This window comes from Mirounga leonina, unplaced genomic scaffold (genome assembly GCF_011800145.1).
Source record: "Mirounga leonina isolate KUSES-001 unplaced genomic scaffold, KU_Mleo_1.0 Mir_166, whole genome shotgun sequence".
Classification (NCBI taxonomy): Eukaryota; Metazoa; Chordata; class Mammalia; order Carnivora; family Phocidae; genus Mirounga; species Mirounga leonina.
In genome coordinates, this window is record NW_023270418.1 from 25,096,286 (window position 1) to 25,115,431 (window position 19,146).

Consider the following 19,146-nt stretch of genomic DNA (forward strand, 5'->3'; position numbering starts at 1 on the left):
ATTTGTACATTATAAAGTTGTAATACTACTTTGGCTAACACGTGAAGATTTAGCTAGGGCATATGGCTACTAGAAACATATTTTATATTTTTCCTCTTTCCTTACCTTTCTTCATTTGTTTCCCTTTGCTTTGATGGTTTCAACCAGCTACACTGGACTCCTCTACATTCTCCAAACATACTCTAAAGTCTATCATCTTTATGACTGTTTCTTCGATCTTTTTTGCTTATAATGTTGCCCCCATTATGCGTTAGTGTTCATGTCTTACATATAAGTCACATTCTTGATATTTTCTTATTCCAGAAGATTTTGCCAACTCATGGAAGACCAGAAGTATTTCTGATTTTCCCTGTTCTTTTGTTGTTACAAAACTGTATATTTACTCCTTTTAAAATAATCCTGTGCCCCATGTTAGTATTTTTTCTTATGTTTTTCTAGTTTGATTGAGTCAACTCAGTCAAAGATGTACTATATCTTTATTTTTTTAATCTATTTTCTAGCAGTACACCCATACAAATTAAGAAATAAACAATTAATGAATTAAATTCAAATAATCTATCTTCTCTTTTTATTGGACTTTATACTTTGCTTTCACATATCCAGAAATTCCCCTTAGGCTATGAACTATCATGAATCACAGACCTGTACTTCTGAAACAAATAATACATTATATGTAAAAAAAAAAAAAGAAGAAGATAGTAGGAAGGGAAAAATGAAAGGGGGGAAATTGGAGGGGAGATGAACCATGAGAGACTATGGACTCTGAGAAACAAACTGAGGGTTCTAGAGGGGAGGGGGTGGAGGGTGGGTTAGCCTGGTGATGGAGCACTGGGTGTTATACACAAACAATGAATCATGGAACACTACATCAAAAACTAATGATGTAATGTATGGTGATTAACATAACATAATAAAATTTAAAAAATATATGTAATGTAAGAAAGGTTAAAAATTCAACATACATTCCATGTAGCTATCAGAGAGGGAATGAAAACTGGCAGACTCTCAGTCACTTATTATGTCTTTTTACTTATTTTCTGGATTTGGAGTTGCTACTATTTTAATTTTCATTTATCCCTTGTCTTTTGAATCACATAATCCAGTCAGCTCTGTGTCTTGCTTCCCAGTTGTGTAGATATTTCTCTCTGCCAAAGCACTTGACTTTTCTTAGCAAAATGATTGCATTGTTTCCACACAGAGTTTTCTCGATTGAATTACTCCTGCCCCACACATTCTGCATGGAGCACTGGGTGTTATGCACAAACAATGAATCATGGAACACTACATCTAAAACTAATGATGTAATGTATGGGGATTAACATAAGAATAAAAAAAATGTGAATTACTCCTGCCCCAGAGCCAAGGAGAAGCCCAGGAAAAACCATAAATGAGATAGTGTTTGTCTTTAATGTCAGGAAAGCTTCTTTTGATATTTCCACTCTTACAACTTTTCACACATCTAATTACTTTTTTTTCTTCATGGATCCATGAAAACCTGTGGAATATCAAGGGAAAACATTCTGCCTATTTCATAGACTATTAAGTCTGTCTAGTTATAGTTTGATTTGACCTGGTTTAACCTATTAAATTTCCAAAGAATATTTGGATTATTTTTAAAAGTATAGAATTGTAGTGTGTATACTTGTTCCTATGCATGTGTGATCATTTTGTCTGTGTGTGTGTGTGGTATGGGGGTTTTGAGGGTCTTCAGGATGGGTCAAAGGAAATATTCAACCCATCAGAAAGAATGCTACACAACAAAACCAAAATCTTTTCTTATTTGTTTTCTTTTCTCAAGAATCTGTAAGATTTTATTGGCAAAAAATATGACTATATTATAGAGCAAGCCCACAAAAAAATATATAGAACCTAGATTAGTTATCTACTTGTAAGTTGTTCTTTCTAGAATTCACTTTCCAGCCTACAGAACAATACCTAATATCTTCAAAAATACCTGAAATCTGTTTTACAAATAAGTTCATACAACCCATAAAACAAATGGTTTTAGAAGGGGATTAGAAAAGAAGGATAAATATAACAAAATCAATTCTCAGAAGAGCAAGCTAATATGAACTGAGACAAATGCAGGGATTGGGGTTATAAATGAGGTACTTGAACACATCTCTAAGGAGTATCCTGGTGCATTTGTGTGTGTTATTGGTAGAGATATGACCAGCTATCTCCTTCTCTGTATTGACACAAACTCTGAGTGAAGCTTGGTCAAAAGCATGCATTATGTTGAAATGGACAACCAGTAAAACACTGAGTTCTGATATCCATCATTCTGAAGTACTAGAATCTCTTATTTCCTCAGGGTTACTACATTTTCAAAGCCTGGAAGCAAGTAGTAAACATATAAAAACCTGCTCCTTTCAGTCATAAAAGGCACACAGTTCTTTTTCTTATTCTTATTTAGTAGCAAATCTTATTTGAGCAAATCTTTTTAACTTCTAGAGGACTGTATTCTTATTGGAACAACAGAACTAACAGTACTTAACTCACAATATGCACTATTGTGAGATGAAATGATATAATGAACTTAAAACACAAAACAATCTCTTGATAGATTATTTATTATTATCATTATTATTATTTTGTACCAGATAAGATCCCATAAAAATTGATCTCCTTAGGTTCAGCATGTGTAAAGCAAATTTTTTATATATGGATTTGTGTATAATGGAAAATTGGTTCACTGAACATCAATGTGTACATTCAGGGCTGAGCCAAATAATCTGTAGAGATCAAGTTACATAGGACTAAGCCAAATGGTAAACAGAATAAAAGTTATGCTGTGCATTGAGTGCTGACTTGCCCTCATATTTTATTATATTCTCACTTAATGATACAACATTTTAACCTTAATATGTGTATAAAGAATGGATTGTTTATTCTTTTATCTTTCCTTTTCTTCTGTCCTCCATTCCCCAACCATCTATTTCATCACTGTTAGTCCCTGGCAATAAATAACCCAGGTTCCAGTCCTGATATGGCAGGTCATTATTTTATTGATCTATCTACTCTACCCATGAAGGTTACTCTAGATAATGATGCATATTGGACTGTACTGCATGTGTTTGGTTCTGTTTGTCTTTCCCCATTTCAGAGTTTTCTGAAGCTAATGTAAAAGGAAATTTCCAAAATGGAGCAAATAAGCCTAATTAAGAGTATTTTTTTAAAAAAATAGGATCAGGAGGCCATAAGTGAGGAAGAATTTGTGCACGTCTTCATTGGAGAAATCATGAAGATTTTTTTAAATTTTCAGAGAGCTGCAAGCCCTTGGCCTGGACTTAACTTTCTCCTAGCCATGATACCTGAATCATCTGCATTCTTTACTTCTAAAGGAGCTCCAATCCCTCATTTGCCTATTAACCCAACCAATCCCAGTAACCCTAAATCCAATTTGTTTTGCATAGAGGACATGAAAGAGAATTACACTCACAGCCTTTCACCTATATAACTCTGCTTCTCTTTGTCTTCCTGGGAACACAATTTAGGTTTCTACCTGAATCTGTGTCTCCCAAATTGCAATTCTAATTGCCCAAATAAATGTATGTTTTTGTTTTCAGTGAATTATTTCTTAGTCAGTACTACCCTAATACTATTCCATGTTATATTATTTTTCTTCAGAAAGCAAGATGAGCACAAGGCAGGCAGAGTTTCTGAATTGCTCTGAGTAGAGCATTATGGAGCCTCCAGAGAAACTGCTTGACACAAGCCAACACAAAGATAAGAGTAAAGTTATATCCAGAAAATGCCCACAGGCACCGGGGTCAGTACCATGGAGAGCAACACAGTGAAGATCTGTTCAGAAATGCCTCTGGGAATATAATTTCTCAGAGTTTCAAAGACCTATTAATTCTTGTGTTGTCATATGTTATATTCTTTTTTTTCCCTTTATTCTTATGTTAATCCCCATACATTACATCATTAGTTTTAGATGAAGTGTTCCATGATTCATTGTTTGTGCATAACACCCAGTGCTCCATGCAGAATGTGCCCTCCTCAATACCCACCACCAGGCTAGTCATATGTTATATTCTGCTCTTCTGAATCAACTTCCCCTCATCGATAGGCATAAAATAAGTGACTCCTAGAACTTAAAATGTATATATGTTTTTGCCAGAATTTCAAAATACTTAATTCTTTCTTTCTTTCTTTCTTTCTTTCTTTCTTTCTTTCTTTCTTTCTTTCTTTCTTTCTTTCTTTCTTCTTTCTTTCTTTCTTCTTTTTCTTCTTTCTTTCTAAAATCCACTTCTTACATCCCTGATGGTTCAATGTATATTTAAGTTCTACTCCCCTTGCAAATATATAAAATGTTCTAATACATATTGAGATTTTCAAAATAATTTTAAAGAATTGACCTAAATGTGCTTGAATAATTGGTTTATAAATCTCTGCATTTTATTTCATCTTTAGATACTGGAGAAGAATCAGCAGAGTGAGTACCTCAGGAGGGAGCTCTCCTGATTTGACCTAAAATTAATTTACAGCCACTGAGATCTAATGTTCAGTGAATTAACCATGCCATTTTCATTGGAGAATGTTCCACCAACTGTGCTTTGGGGTGGTTATATGCTATTTAAATTTATTCCACTTAATTTCATCCTTAGACTATATTTTCTCTAGCAGCATAAGTTAATTGTGATTACTACCAAATAATTTAACTACCTTTAGTCTTATTGTACATTATTCATGAGCAGAATTCCACTTGAGAACAAAAACAATTCAGTTGAAGTTAATGAAATCTTTATGTTTCAGTGAAATTTATTGAGTCTCTTTTTGGCGCCTTTATATTTTCCACTATATTCTTATGAAGGAATAGCCCAGTTTATGATTGCATGTCCCAATGATGAGAAGTTTTCTAACTTTCAAAAACCTTGTCACTCTAAAATGGACTAGATTTATCTGATTGAATTAAAGTAACCTTCGTGGGCCATATTTTGATATCATTAGGAGAAAATCTGAACTTACAGTGGAAACTCTAAGAGCAGTTTTTCTTATTATTTAAATAGCACAATCAAAAGACAATGCAGCATTTTTATGCAATGCAACCAAAGAAATAAAGTAATAGTTTGACTGTATTTTTTTAGTGCAGGGAAATTGCAGGCCAGTGATTAGTATTAAGAAGTGCCCAAAGATGGGCGCCTGGGTGGCTCAGTTGGTTAAACAACTGCCTTCAGCTCAGGTCATGATCCTGGAGTCCCGGGATCGAGTCCCGCATTGGGCTCCCTGCTCAGCGAGGAGCCCGTTTCTCCCTCTGACCCTCCCCCCTCTCATGTACTCTCTCTCATTCTCGCTCTCTCAAATAAATAAGTAAATCTTTAAAAAAAAAAAAGAAGTGCCCAAAGACAACCAATTTTTTAGAGTAATTTTTATTTCTTTTTACTAACAGTTTGCTCCAAACTGAAATTTATCATGGTCATCCTCATTAATATATGTTGGCATATTTGGAGTTTTTTTGTTTGTTTGTTTGTTCCTTGTTGGGCTGGCTATATATGTGCACATGGCAATATCAGAGACTGCTCACTCAAAAAAGTAAACTGAAGCTAATGTATGACTTTGAACCATGTATGACACTGGGGTATTTCACATTATTTTTTGTATTCCTCATTATAGTCTGAATTATGTAATAGTTTATGGAGTCTATAAATGTGGACAATGAAGCTTTAAGAGGTTAGCAATAATCTCATTCATAAATGGATGGAAAGGGAGAAGGTTAATTTTGTTTACTGAGTTCTTATTAAAAGTTATCGGCATATAAAAAAGGAAGACATTAAAGTTAATGAGAAAAATGTTTGGATAGTGTCTTTGCTTAAACTGGAAGATTGATTTCTCATAGAACATTGGCCAGATTACTCAGATTTTAAATGCTATACATTGATTCTAAATAACCATAATTAAAGTGGAATAACCAAATATAAGGACACATTTCACTTAATATCAAACCTCTGACCATTAGAAGTATTTAGGTAACTGGTATTCTTTTTATATTCAGATTGTTACTGCTGTAGAAACACAATTTGAATCAAAACAGTTCACCATTCAGTTATACTTCTCCATGTTTCTACATATTTCTTGCTCCATGATTCCAACCAGGGAATGCATAATATTTCTTCCTTTCATCACTTATGATTTCAATTATTTGACAAATTGAGAAAATGTGGTCAAGAATATATTTCATGTTTCAATCACAATAATTCTGTCACTGGACTGCATTCACATATCCTTTTTACTTCAGCTAACAGCAGTGATTATAATAGCATTTCTCCTCAGATATCAGGATGAGAGTTTAAGAGCTATTGTGGGTGAAACATCTGTGATAATCTCAAAAATGAGGCAGAATCCTACCTGAAGGAAGGCACATTTTGCTAAAACTGATGAAAAATTATTTCAAAATGATTTGGAATCAAGAATGCTGGACCACATATTTATATTAACTGCAAAATATGTTTCTCAAAATATTCATAAACATAAATTAGGTAATCAGTAATCTGTCACCTTGCATACTTTTTTCTTTTTTTATTGGGATGAGAATTCAAAATGCATCTTCTCACTGCTGGCCTCCAGGACACCTCATCTTCTTGTTCTGCTCACAGGCATGGGATACAGCTCTGGACTGACTGGGAATCAAGATATCTGTCCTCCACACGATATTACTTTCTGATGCTAATAAATTACCTAGATTGTCTTGATCTGAATCTCTTTTATTGAAAATCAGGGGTTTGGATAGATATGTGATATCCACTTTAAGTTTTTTATCTAACAATTAACTTCAAGTCAATTTGTTTTAGGCAAATACATCTCTCTGTAAACAGTATGCCATCTTCTAAATTAGGAATCAGCACGGGCTGTAATAAGGTAAGGAGAAAATTGATCAATGAATCATAAAATTATTAACCTCTGTTTAAGTGCTGTTCACTGTTGAACATCTGAACTGATAATTATTTTTGCTTTGCTAAAAACAAGAGAGAGGTCAGGAAGTCTGATAACAGTACTAAAGCCATAGTAGGAAAAGATGGATTTTTTTTCTTCTTGATGAAATTAGAGTTGAATGATAATTTAAAACAGAATAAGTTTCTTATAGTCTACACTGTTTAAAAATGTTACACCAATTATGTCTAAAAAAATCTTAAAGGCATAAAAGTTTTGAGTTTTTAGTGGATTTGATGGCTTCTAAATAACTTTGCTACAGTAGCATTCTGTGTTTTTAAAATATTCATCCAGAGTGCCCAGACATGGTTGTTACATTAGATCAGACAAAGGTGGAAGCTGTGCTACAGTGTTTGAATCTCACTGAGTGTCAGTTAATTCCTTAGCACTGGCTAAAACAGCTCCCGGAGTGCATTCTGTCTCTCCTACACTCTTTCCCTGTATATAAATAATGTCTCAAGATTGTGCAAAAGATACAAATCTGTGAATCTTTGATCAATTCCTTAATGTAACGTCTAGTTGCTGAGTGTTGAAACAAATCTCTCTTGGACCTACATTCTGTATCATCTTCTTTTGTTGGACTTTATTGCCTAGATCATGTATAAAATACTGAAGTTCCTAGGAAAAGTCATGAAATATAAACAGTGCAAATATACTTGGGCAATTTATTTTTATCTTTCATTTATCACTTGCCATCACAAATTTATATTAATTTAAAATAATTTTTTTGTTTAGCTTGTAAAATGTAAATAGGAGAAATGAATAAATTGGCTCTTTATTTTTTTGCAACTTGAATCCTTTGACAGTCTCTTTGCTGCATTGTTTTCAACCATTCTTTGCTTTTAATGTGCCTGAAACTATTTTAGTTCAAAATGTGCAATTGATAGTGTTTGTCCACAAGGCAAGGAAGATAATCCTTTATTTTTTATTTTATTTTTTAGAGAGGGAAAGATAGAGAGAGAGGTGGGAGGAGAAGCAGAGAGGGAGAGAGAGAATCTTAAGCAGGCTCCATGCCCAGTGCAGAACCTGACACAGGACTCTATCTCACAACCCTGAGATCATGACCTGAGCCGACATCAAGAGTTGGGCACTTAACCAACTGAGGCACCCAGGCACTCCAAAAACTGATGTATTTTTAATAAATTTTCATTCCTGAGGATACACTCCCAAATAAAACAGAATTTGTCCAGATCATCCTGAAAGAAAAACAGTTGACCCTATGGATAAACACGTGCATTTTAAAATGTGCAAAAAATTTTAATTATGTAAATTATACTCCTTTTGTTATCTAATTAATGCAACTAACAAAAATTATTTCTTTAACGTCAAACTAACATTTGAATATTCCATAATCATTGACGGTAATGTTGAAAATTACATCATTTTTCCCATTATAGAATTATTTACAATAGATTTCTAAAATAAGAGAAATAAAAAAGAAGCATAAATCTAGGTATCAGGAATAAATATTACTTATTCAATGATACCAATTTGCTTTTTGGTAAATTTTATAGTATTGTTGCCATGCTGCTAATATCTATGCAGATTCACGTTTTCTTTCTTTTCAGATATTTAACCCATCTGTTTACAATATATGCCAGTCTGAAACACATGGAGATCCAGAGGAATGTCTCAGAATTCATTCTTTTGGGATTTTCGTATGACCAGAACATGCAAGTGTTTTGCTTTGTGCTCTTCTTATTCTGTTATGTTGCCCTGTTGGCAGGAAACCTTCTGATCCTTGTCTCCATTCGATGCAGCCCTCTTTTTCACCAACCCATGTACTACTTCCTCAGCCACTTATCCACTATGGACATCTGCTATACCTCTAGCATTACACCCAAATTAATTGGTGACCTGCTAGTGGAAAGAAAAACCATCTCCTATGGTAATTGCATGTTACAGGTCTTTACAATGCACTTCTTTGGAATGATTGAAATTTTAATCCTTACAGTCATGGCCTTTGATCGCTATGCTGCCATCTGCAAACCTCTCCACTACCTGCTTATCATGAACAGGACAAGGTGCAGTCTCCTACTCTTAGCTGCTTGGGCTGGTGGGGCTGTCCACTCCTTTCCTCAATTTTTTATGGTAATCCGGTTGCCCTTCTGTGGTCCTAATGAGATTGATCACTACTTTTGTGATATCTTCCCTTTGCTGAAAGTTGCCTGCACTGATACGTACATCACTGGTGTCCTTGTGGTTGCCTTTTCAGGTATGGTTGCCTTAGTAACCTTTATTGTCTTATTTGTTTCTTATGGGATAATATTGTTCACTTTAAGAAATCTCTCAGCTGAGGGAAGATGCAAAGCCCTCTCCACCTGTGGGTCTCATATCACTGTGGTCATCTTATTTTTTGGGCCTGTAATCTTTATCTACCTTAGACCACCTACTACTTTTCCCGAGGACAAAATATTTGCTCTATTTTATACCATCATTGCTCCTATGTTCAATCCCCTAATCTATACTCTGAGAAATTCAGAGATGAAAAACACCATGAGAAAAATTTGGTGTCAAACATCAGAGCTCAACATCTTTTTAGCAAAACAGAGGGGCAGCTAGATGTGGATGGGGGAGGGAGGAAACAATCTCGCGGAATAATTGTTCCACTGGTATCATGTTATGAGTGACAGAACTTAGGACTTAGAGTTTAATAATAGCTACAAAGAAATATTAATTTAACCATACAAAAAATAAGTTTAAAACTTAGTTAATTTTGTGGGCTTTGAGATGGTATGAACAAGTTTACACACACAAAATCAGTTACACGCACAGTTAAGACAATGTTATATAAAATGTGAATTTTGATGTAAAAAAGAAAACTTTAATAGCAATTGTATTAGAAAATTCAGTTTTAGTGGCTAGACCACATGATGAAACATTCTGTCTGGCAAAGGAGTAGTTAAAATCCCTAATTTTGAGATCAAGTTTTGATTCATGATAGCATCTTCACTTAAATGATCTCAAGTCGTATTTATAAATTAATACACATCAAGAAGTTTGCATAATAGAATCTGATTTAAAGTGATTCTCTGGTTTTAACCCTCTTGACTTCACTTTGGAGATAAAAATAAACTAGTAAAGATAAAGTGAAATCAGTTACTTGGGATATTAAAAATACACTCACTGCTCTTCTACATATTGGCCCATTAAAAAAGTCCATAAAGGAACTGAATCATAAAATGCCAGAAATTAGTAGGAAAGTCACTGTTTATCAGATCCAAAGTCCTTCTTATGAACACAAGAAAAACATAAGCAAAAAACAAATAAGAGCTCAAACAGACAAACTTCAATCAAAAAACCCTCTAACACAAATCATGGAAATGAAGGGAAAAGGCAAATCATCTTTGTAAATAACATGAAGAGGAGATACATGAGATATATTTCCTAGAGGAACCTGAAAAAAAAATTTGATGTGATGTGTTTATTTGGATCTCTAACAAGATACAAAAATAAATGATTTCTTAGAAAACAGAGCAAATATCATGAAAATAGAAGAGTTTGTTTAACAGGATTATATGAATAGGATGATGATGAAAATACACAAAGAATTTTAGTCCATGAAAATGCAATACTAAAGTTACAGTGATTATACAGGCCCTATATACAGAAGGATGGAAGTGTAGAAAAATTGATGAGGGAGATGTAATTCATTAGAGTTTTTATAGCAGAGGGGAACTGGACAGATTACTAGTTTGTCAAGTTACTAATAAAACAAAAATATTGCCAGATTAAAAGCTCCAGCTTTACCCTTTATTTAATGTTTTATTTTTACCAAATTTACTCAGTTTACCTTTAATCAGATAGATCACTACATATGTGATGTGAAGCCCCTTTTGGAACTGGTGTGCAAAGACATATATATTGTTAGTATTTTAGGTAATTTAGCTAATTCAAGGATGGTGGTGGCAGCCTTTTTTGTTGTCCTGGTGGCTTCTTCTATACTCATTTAGGATCTAATCCTCTGCAGGGCAATGCAAAGCTCTCTCCACCTGCAGCTCTCACATAATGGTGGTAGTTTTATTCTTCATGCCCTGTATCCATACTTATGTTCTACTTGCAGAGAGTGAGAATGGGTATAAGGAAATTTCCGTATTTTATACTGTGATTGTCCCCATGCCAAATCCTCTCATCTATACTCTGAGAAAGATGGAGATGAAAATCACCATGGGGTAGGTGTGGTCTAAAATAGCACATTCAGAATTCATGTAAATAAGGTGGTATTCTTTGTAGTTTCAATCCTACGTACCAAAGGCATTTATCTCTTGAATAGTTATAGAAAGCATATAAGCTTTGTCTGGGCACTTGGGCTAAATTACCTCTGACTGACGTTACATGAGCCAAAGAAGCAAGTTACTGTGAATCAGACTGCAATCTGTCACCTTAAAAGATCCATCTAGTTCCACGTGTGACCACTTGCATGTGAGGAAGCAAGAAATGCCCTTCTGAAGCATATCACTGATCATATCACTCCCTTATCCAAAAATGTGTAAGGAATCCTATTTTCCTTGGAATAAAACTAACTTCCCTGCTTGTTTATCAGAAATCTTCCATAAATCATCTGAGTCTAATTTGCCAATCTTAGAAGTCACTATGTTGGTAGAAAGTATGGTGTTAAAATCACAGGCTTTTGGGTCAGGGAGAGCAGGGTGAATACTGACAGATTTTATCTCTGGGTCTTGACAATTCACTTTAATTTTATTAGTCTCCCTTTAAAAAGTATCTATAAAATGGTGTAATATTGTCCTTCATAAAGATGTAATGTTACTTTGGCTAACACATGTGAAGTTTTAATGTGGCACATGACTACCAGAAACTCATGTTAGTTATTTTTCCTCTTTGTTTGCTTTTCTCTTTGCATGTCCCTTTGCTCAGATGCTTTCATCCAGCTACACTGGGTCCATCTACATTCTCCAAACACACTCTAGGATCTATCAACATTAAGCTATCTCTTCTGCTTAGGATTCCCTACTCCCATGCTCGAGGATCCATGTCTTACCTATAATTCACACTCATGATGTCATCTTATTCAGGAAGATTTTTCAGATATGTCAACAGACCAGAATTATTTCTGATTCCTTCCCTGTTCTTCATTGCTATGCAGCTGTACATTTACTCCTTTTCAAATAATCCTGTGCCGTATATGAGTGTTTCTTCTTTCAAATTATGTTTTTCAGTTTGACGGAGCCAGAAGATTATCTGGCTTTTTTTTTTTTCTATATGTATCTTTTTTTCCTATCTATAAACCTGGCACTAATTAAGATGTAAGTAAACCGTTCCTGAATTAAATTCAAAGATACTGTTTTCCCTTTTTATTTGACTGCATATATTGTCCTTACATATTTAGAACTCTCCCTACGTCACAAACAATCATGCATTAATGATAAAATAAGTATTGTCAGAAAGGCTAAAAGTTTAACATGTGTTCCCATGTGCCTCTTAGGGAGGTAATGAAATCTAGCAGATTCCCAGGCCCCCTAGAATATCTTATTATTTGTTTATTTTCTACAATAAAGAGGCACTACGATTTTAATGATTGTTTATATCCATGTCCATTGAATCATACAATCCAATCTCAGCTTCGTGTTTTGGTTCCCATTTGTCTGGACATTTCTCTCTGACCAAACACTTGTGTTCTCTTAACAGAATGATTGGATTGCTTCCAAACAGAGTTTGCTTGACTTAGGTATTCCTGCCCCAGAGCCAAGACAAAATCCAAGAAAAACCATGGAGGCAATAGTGCCTGTCTGTGGATGACAAGGTCATCTTTGGATGTTTCAACTCTTAGAACTTTTCACACATATAACTAATACTTTTTTTTTTTGAGCCATGAAAATCTCTGAAATGTCAGGGAAAACACCCTGCCCATTCCACAGAAATTCCTCTGACTGGTTATTTATTCATAGTTCTGTGTGCTCTGGTTTAATGTAACATTTTCCCAAAAAGTATTTGGATTATTTTTAAGTATAAAGATGTAGTGGGTGTATTGTACCTATGCGTGATGATTGTGTCTGTGTGTGTGGTAATGGGGACCGTGGGGGTCTTGAGGACACATCAGGAGGAATAACCACTAGAAAGAATGTGATGCAACAAAACCAAAACCCTTTTTATTATCTTTTATTTTTTCTCAATGATCCACAAGATTTTATGAGAAAAAAGATATGAGGATATTATATAATAAGCCAACAAAAAAATGCACTGTAATAAGATTATTTATCTACTTGCCAGGTGTTCTTTCTAGGATTCATTTTCCAGCCTGCAGTGCAATGTCTACTATATTTTTTTAAGATTTTTTATTTATTCATTTGAGAGAGAAATGAGCAGGGGGAGGGGCAGAGGGAGAAGGAGAAGCAAATTTCCTGATGAGCAGGGTGCCTGACATGGGGCTTGATCCCAGGATGCCAGGATCATGACCTGAGCCAAAGGTAAACGCTCAGCTGACTGAGGTGCCCCACAATGTCTACTATGTTCAAAAATATCTGTCAGGTAAATGCCTAGAAGACTTTCATAGGATGTTTTGCTCTGCATGTGAGTTTAAACACAAAATATTTAAGGAATATTTATGTTTACAAATGTGTAGTTTAAGAAGTCCTATCCATTTCTACCGGGATTTATCACTAATTTAAAAGTACATCATCACTACCTTTTGTTAAGGGAATATCTTAACCTGCTAAGGAACACGCGTACTACCCAAGCACCCTATATTAGACCCAATATTCAGAAATTATCAGACTGGGGGAAGCTTAGACATCTTGGATGGGCCATAAGGGAAAGACTGGAGTCCAAAATCAGCTGTGGGCGACATAGTTCTATGTGACTTCTGCCTCAGCACCCTCTCCAGGTCCTTCACCTTTTCTTCAAACCTTCATCTGTGTCTAGGCGTCCACTGAGAAGGCTGGTTGAGACACTTCTAGACTCTTTTAGTATTCTCTTCAACACCAGAGAGATGCCCAGGATTATGTTATCACATATCCTCATTATTTCAAAGCAATCTTTTTGTCTTGTTTTTTTTTTTCTTATTGTGAAAGGTTGCCCCATCTTGTTAATCATCCATCATTTCACATATTTATCTTTCTAAAAAAATTTAAGTTCTACTCCCTTAGCAAATTTCAATTATATAACCATTTTATCAATTATAGTCATCACATTACACATTCAATTCTCAGACCTTACTCATAGCTAAATGTTTATAACCTTCTACCAACCTCTCCTGTTCCTCCAACTCCTCAGCCTCTGGAAACTCCTTTTCTACTTTCTGATTCTATGAGATGGATTTTTTTTTTTAAGATAGCACATATAAGTGATACAATGCACTATCTGTCTTTCCTTGGCTTATTTTGCTTAGCATAATGCCCTCAAGTTCTACCCCTGCTGTCATAAGTGACAGTATTTCCTTCTTTCTCATGGTTAATATATATATATATCTCCACTTATCCACTTAGGTTGTTCCATATCATGGCTTTTGTGAATAATCTACACACAAAAAAAATCTTAGTTTCAAATAGTTCATTCTTTACTCTGTACCTAAATAATCAAATTTCTCAAAGCATTTAGATTTTATTAAATACCACTTAGACTAGTTGCTTCATCTGAAAGTACACAAAATAGTCTTATTTTACTTCATGTTCAGATACTTTTACCGTAAAATGAACTATAATCTGAATTGGGTCCCTCATAAGGAAAATTGGACAATCAGCTAAATCAGAGGGAGTTGGGGGGTCTTTCCTACATATGGGTCCCAACATTTCAGTCCAGTTCAGTATTGCAGCTACAGTGATTAGAGTATGTTTTCGTTCTCACATTCAGGTGGTGCTGAGGGGATATGACATGCCATCGCATTATGGTGAAGAAATTTAAGCTCCTGAGTCAGTAAGACCCGGTTATGACAGGTGGGCTGTGTGGCTTTGAACATAGTCTACAGGGCGGTCTAATTCTTGGTAAATAGTGTTAAAAAGACAATCACAGGCCCGAAATGGAGTCATTTAGGTTAAGGGCCCAAGTCAGCAAAGCAAGGCTTACTACCTAACTGCCTTTTCAACCCCTTCAGGGATATAACTTTAGCCAGTCAATATGGAATTTCCTGGTCAGCAGTAGAAAATTTACTGATAGACCCCGTCTGTCCCCCTTAGGAGGGCAACTTTGCCTAAAACAGTGCATTCTTTGTTAATAATTTCCTTTTCTATGCTGCTTCTCTGCCTTTAAAAACTTTTATTTTTCTGCAGTTCTCTGTTCTCTGTACCTCTTTTCTATTTCCTAGGTAGGATGCTGCCTGATTCATGAATCATTCAAAAAAGCCAGTTGGATCTTTTAAATTACTCAGTTGAATTTTTGGGTTTAACAGTAGTAAGTATCCTATAAGTGCTTATATTTTGTTATTTTATTAAGATTTTAGAGAATTTAAGTACCTTATCCAGAGATGTTAAGCAGTAGAACTAGTAAGGGGTATCCAGGCTCTCTGAGTTTCAAGTTTCCAAAAACTGTGCTGCCTGTCTGTCCATAGGCAGCAGTAACCATTCTTTTTTTTTTTTTAATGTTATGTTAATCACCATATATTACATCATTAGTTTTTGATTACATCATTAGTTTTTGATGTAGTGTTCTATGATTCATTGTTTGCATATAACACCTAGTGCTCCATTCAGTACGTGCCCTCTTTAATACCCATCACCAGGCTAACCCATCCTCCCACCCCCTTCCCCTCTAGAACCTTCAGTTTGTTTCTCAGAGTCCATAGTCTCTCATGGTTCATCACCCCCTCCGATTTCCCCCACTTCGTTTTTCCCTTCCTACTATCTTCTTTTTTCTTCTTTTAACATATAATATATTATTTGTTTCAGAGGTACAGGACTGTGATTCATCAGTCTTACACAATTCACAGCACTCACCATAGTACATACCCTCCCCAATGTCTATCATCCAGCCACCCCAGCCCTCCCACCCTCCACCACTCCAGCAACCCTATAAGTCAGAGAAAGACATGTATCATATGATCTTACTGATATGAGGAATCCTTAATCTCAGTAACCATTCTGTTTTTGTTTTTTTAACTCAATTTTTTTAAAGCCAACTTAACTACATCGTTAATTTCAGATGTAGTGTTGAATAATTTATCAGTTGCTTATAACACCCAGTGCTCATCACATCCAGTGCCCTCCTTAATGCCTGTCACCCAGTTATCCCATCCCCCCACCCACTTTCCCTCCAGCAACCCTCGTAACTTTAAAAAAGAAGCACAGGTGTCTGGCTCCTTCTTCAGCTGGGGGCACCTATTCATAAGGAAATGGAGATGATGTTCTCCTTTTTGTCCTGAAGCCAATTTGGGGCTTGAATGGCACTTGTTTCTGAGGAGCAGAGGTGTGCCCTGATGTCATGTTTCCCTAGAAGGAAGAAAGAATCTTGGAAGCCATTGCTTGCCCTGCAGATTGGCCTGGCTCCACTCACTAACCATCCTCAAGGTTGCCAGTGTCTATCCTCCTTCACGTGTGCGATGTCTTTGGATTGGATTGCCAAGCACTGTTACCATTTTATACCCCCAAATTTTAAACTTAATTTATTATTTTTATTATTTTTTAAAGATTTTATTTATTTATTTGACAGAGAGAGAGACAGCTAGAGAGGGAACACAAGCAGGGGGAGTGGGAGAGGGAGAAGCAGGCTTTCTGTGGAGCAGGGAGCCCGATGTAGGGCTCGATCCCAGGATCCCGGGATCATGACCTGAGCCGAAGGCAGACGCTTAACGACTGAGCCACCCAGGCACCCCTGAACTTAATTTAATGTTTTGTTTTCACTGCTATCATTTAGTTCTGGGCTTTCCTAAATTGTAAATTCTATGATAGATTTATGAAATAACAAATGTATAATGATCTCTGTACCACAAGTGGAATAAAGAAGAGACATCTGAAAAAGATTTTCTACAGAAACAAAGTTTAAGAAAGACCTTTTTTGCATGCTTCATAGATTTTAAATAAAGTTCCCTTAAAAAACACAGCAAGTATCATTATAGAGAAGATGCTAGATAACAGGATTTTATTAAAAGGAAGATGGTAAAAATACGGAAAGCATTTCGAATATCTAAGTAAAATGCAAGAGTTACAATCAGTCTGGAGGCACCATAAAAATCCGTAGAAAGAGCAGAAAAAAGTAATGAGGAAGTGAAATTAACCAGAGCTGTTAGAGCAGAGAGGAAGTGGACAGATTGTCTCAGTGGTTATTTACAAAGAAACAAAACTGTTGCCAGATTAAAACTTTTCTCCTAGGCATGTTATATACTGTTTAATTACTCAGCTGGAACAAAGAAAGCTGTCTCTAAAAATGAAATAGAAGTTCAGATAATTAAACAGCAGATTCATTGTAAAGGCCTCTTCTATATAAGGGTTATTAATTTTTTTCATTATCATGCTTTCTTAATAATATGAATTTCTCCTTTAGAACATTAGTGATAAAAATTATTATTTGCAAACAATACTGACCTAGGGTTAATGACGTTTTCTGCTGCAAATCTAGACACCCATTCCAAGTTAAGGAGACTTTAGAATTCTACCAAACCAACAACTTTCACAGAAATCACTTTGGGCTTATTACTGTGGCTTTCATGTTAAATAAGTTGAAAGCATTGTCTTTTTTTTTAAATTGAGATATAAATGATGTATAACATTATACTAGTTTCTTGTATACAACATAATGTATTGCAAAATAGTCACTGCAGTAAGTCTAGCTAACATCCATCACCACACATACTTGCAAATTATTTTCCTGCGACAAGAACTTTTTAGATGCCAGTCATTTTTATTACACAATTATTTGCAAAAATTATATCCACATCTGTGTTTATTGATGTGAAAATGTTGACAAAGTTTGCATGTTATAAAAAAGAAAACATAAACAGAAAAGAAAAAAGCATATAAACTTAAAAGTATTAAATGTAGCAAATTCCTTCTGCTGCAAATTCTTCATGAGGTGTAACAGAATTCAAATTCATGCTTGCAGTGTTAGAATATCTCAATTTTTAAGAAGTTACACACAGATAATATAATATTTTATATTCACTAATGAGATTAGCATAGCATACCAGCATAAACTGTAAAGGATTTGGGGGCATCAGTATGTGGCTTATATAATAAATTTGTATAAAAATTCAAATAAAATATTTTAAAGAAATGTAATGGCAGAATGGCACATTCTCATGAATATGTTTTTTAAATAGATTTTATTTTTTAAAACAGATTTGGTTTGCAGAAACATTACACAAAAAGTACAGTGATTTCCCAAATACATGCTCTGCCCCTCACAATTTCTGTTTTCTGACATCTTGCAGTGGGGTGTTACATTTGTTACCACTGCTGAACTAATATTGGTACAGTATTCCTGAAGTCAATAGCTTACATTAGGATTTACTCTTGGTGTTGTCAAGTTTTAGGGATTTTGACATATGCATTATGTCCCATATCCACCATTACAGTATCATACAGAATAGTTTCCCTTCCCCAAAATGTCCCATGCTCCACCTATTCACCCCTTCTCCTTTATCCCTGAGTCTCTGCCAACCAGTGATTTTTTTTTTTTTTTTTACTACGACCAGTTTTTCCTTATCAAGAAAGGGAATTCATAATCCATGTCTCTGATGTAAATATTTCTGTTTCAAAACCTAAATATCAGCTTTTGGGGTATCTCATTTATTGTTTTAGTAATTAATATTTTAAAATTCACTGCTATCTACTGCTTACACTCTCTACTTCTGCCACATAAATATATCATCTTTAATTTGGGCCATCTATGTTATAATTATAATGATTAATATTATATACAAATCACTATAATTGGTATGATTCAAAAGAAACCTAACACCCCCGAAATTAGAAGGGATTAAGATAGGAGCATAAAGTAGATTTTACCAAAAGAATACTAATAGGCGTATAAACCCAACCATTAAAGCCTTCTTAATATCAAAGAACAACCTCAGAAACATGAATTTTCTCACCAAGTTCTGTTACTGTTCTAGAAGGATGTAGGTAAACATATAAGATTTCAGAATATAGGGACGCCTGGGTGTCTCAGTCAGTTGAGTGTCTGACTCTTGATTCAGGTCAAGTCATGATCTCAGGGTTATGGGATCCCCATCTCGGGCTCCATGATCAGTGGGAGTCTGCTTGAGATTATCCCTCTGCCCCTCCCCCCACTCATGTGATCTCTGTCTTTCTCTGTCTCTAGGGAATG

At 35.1% G+C, this 19,146-nt stretch overlaps 1 protein-coding gene across 1 annotated transcript; it reads left to right on the forward strand.

Annotated features, from left to right (window-relative positions):
• Positions 1–8,544: 8,544 nt before the first annotated feature.
• On the forward strand, positions 8,545–9,495 carry LOC118016273 (olfactory receptor 4P4-like). The gene has a single exon (XM_035013715.1). It carries the CDS (start codon positions 8,545–8,547, stop codon positions 9,493–9,495), a length of 951 nt encoding a protein of 316 aa, XP_034869606.1.
• Positions 9,496–19,146: the final 9,651 nt, after the last annotated feature.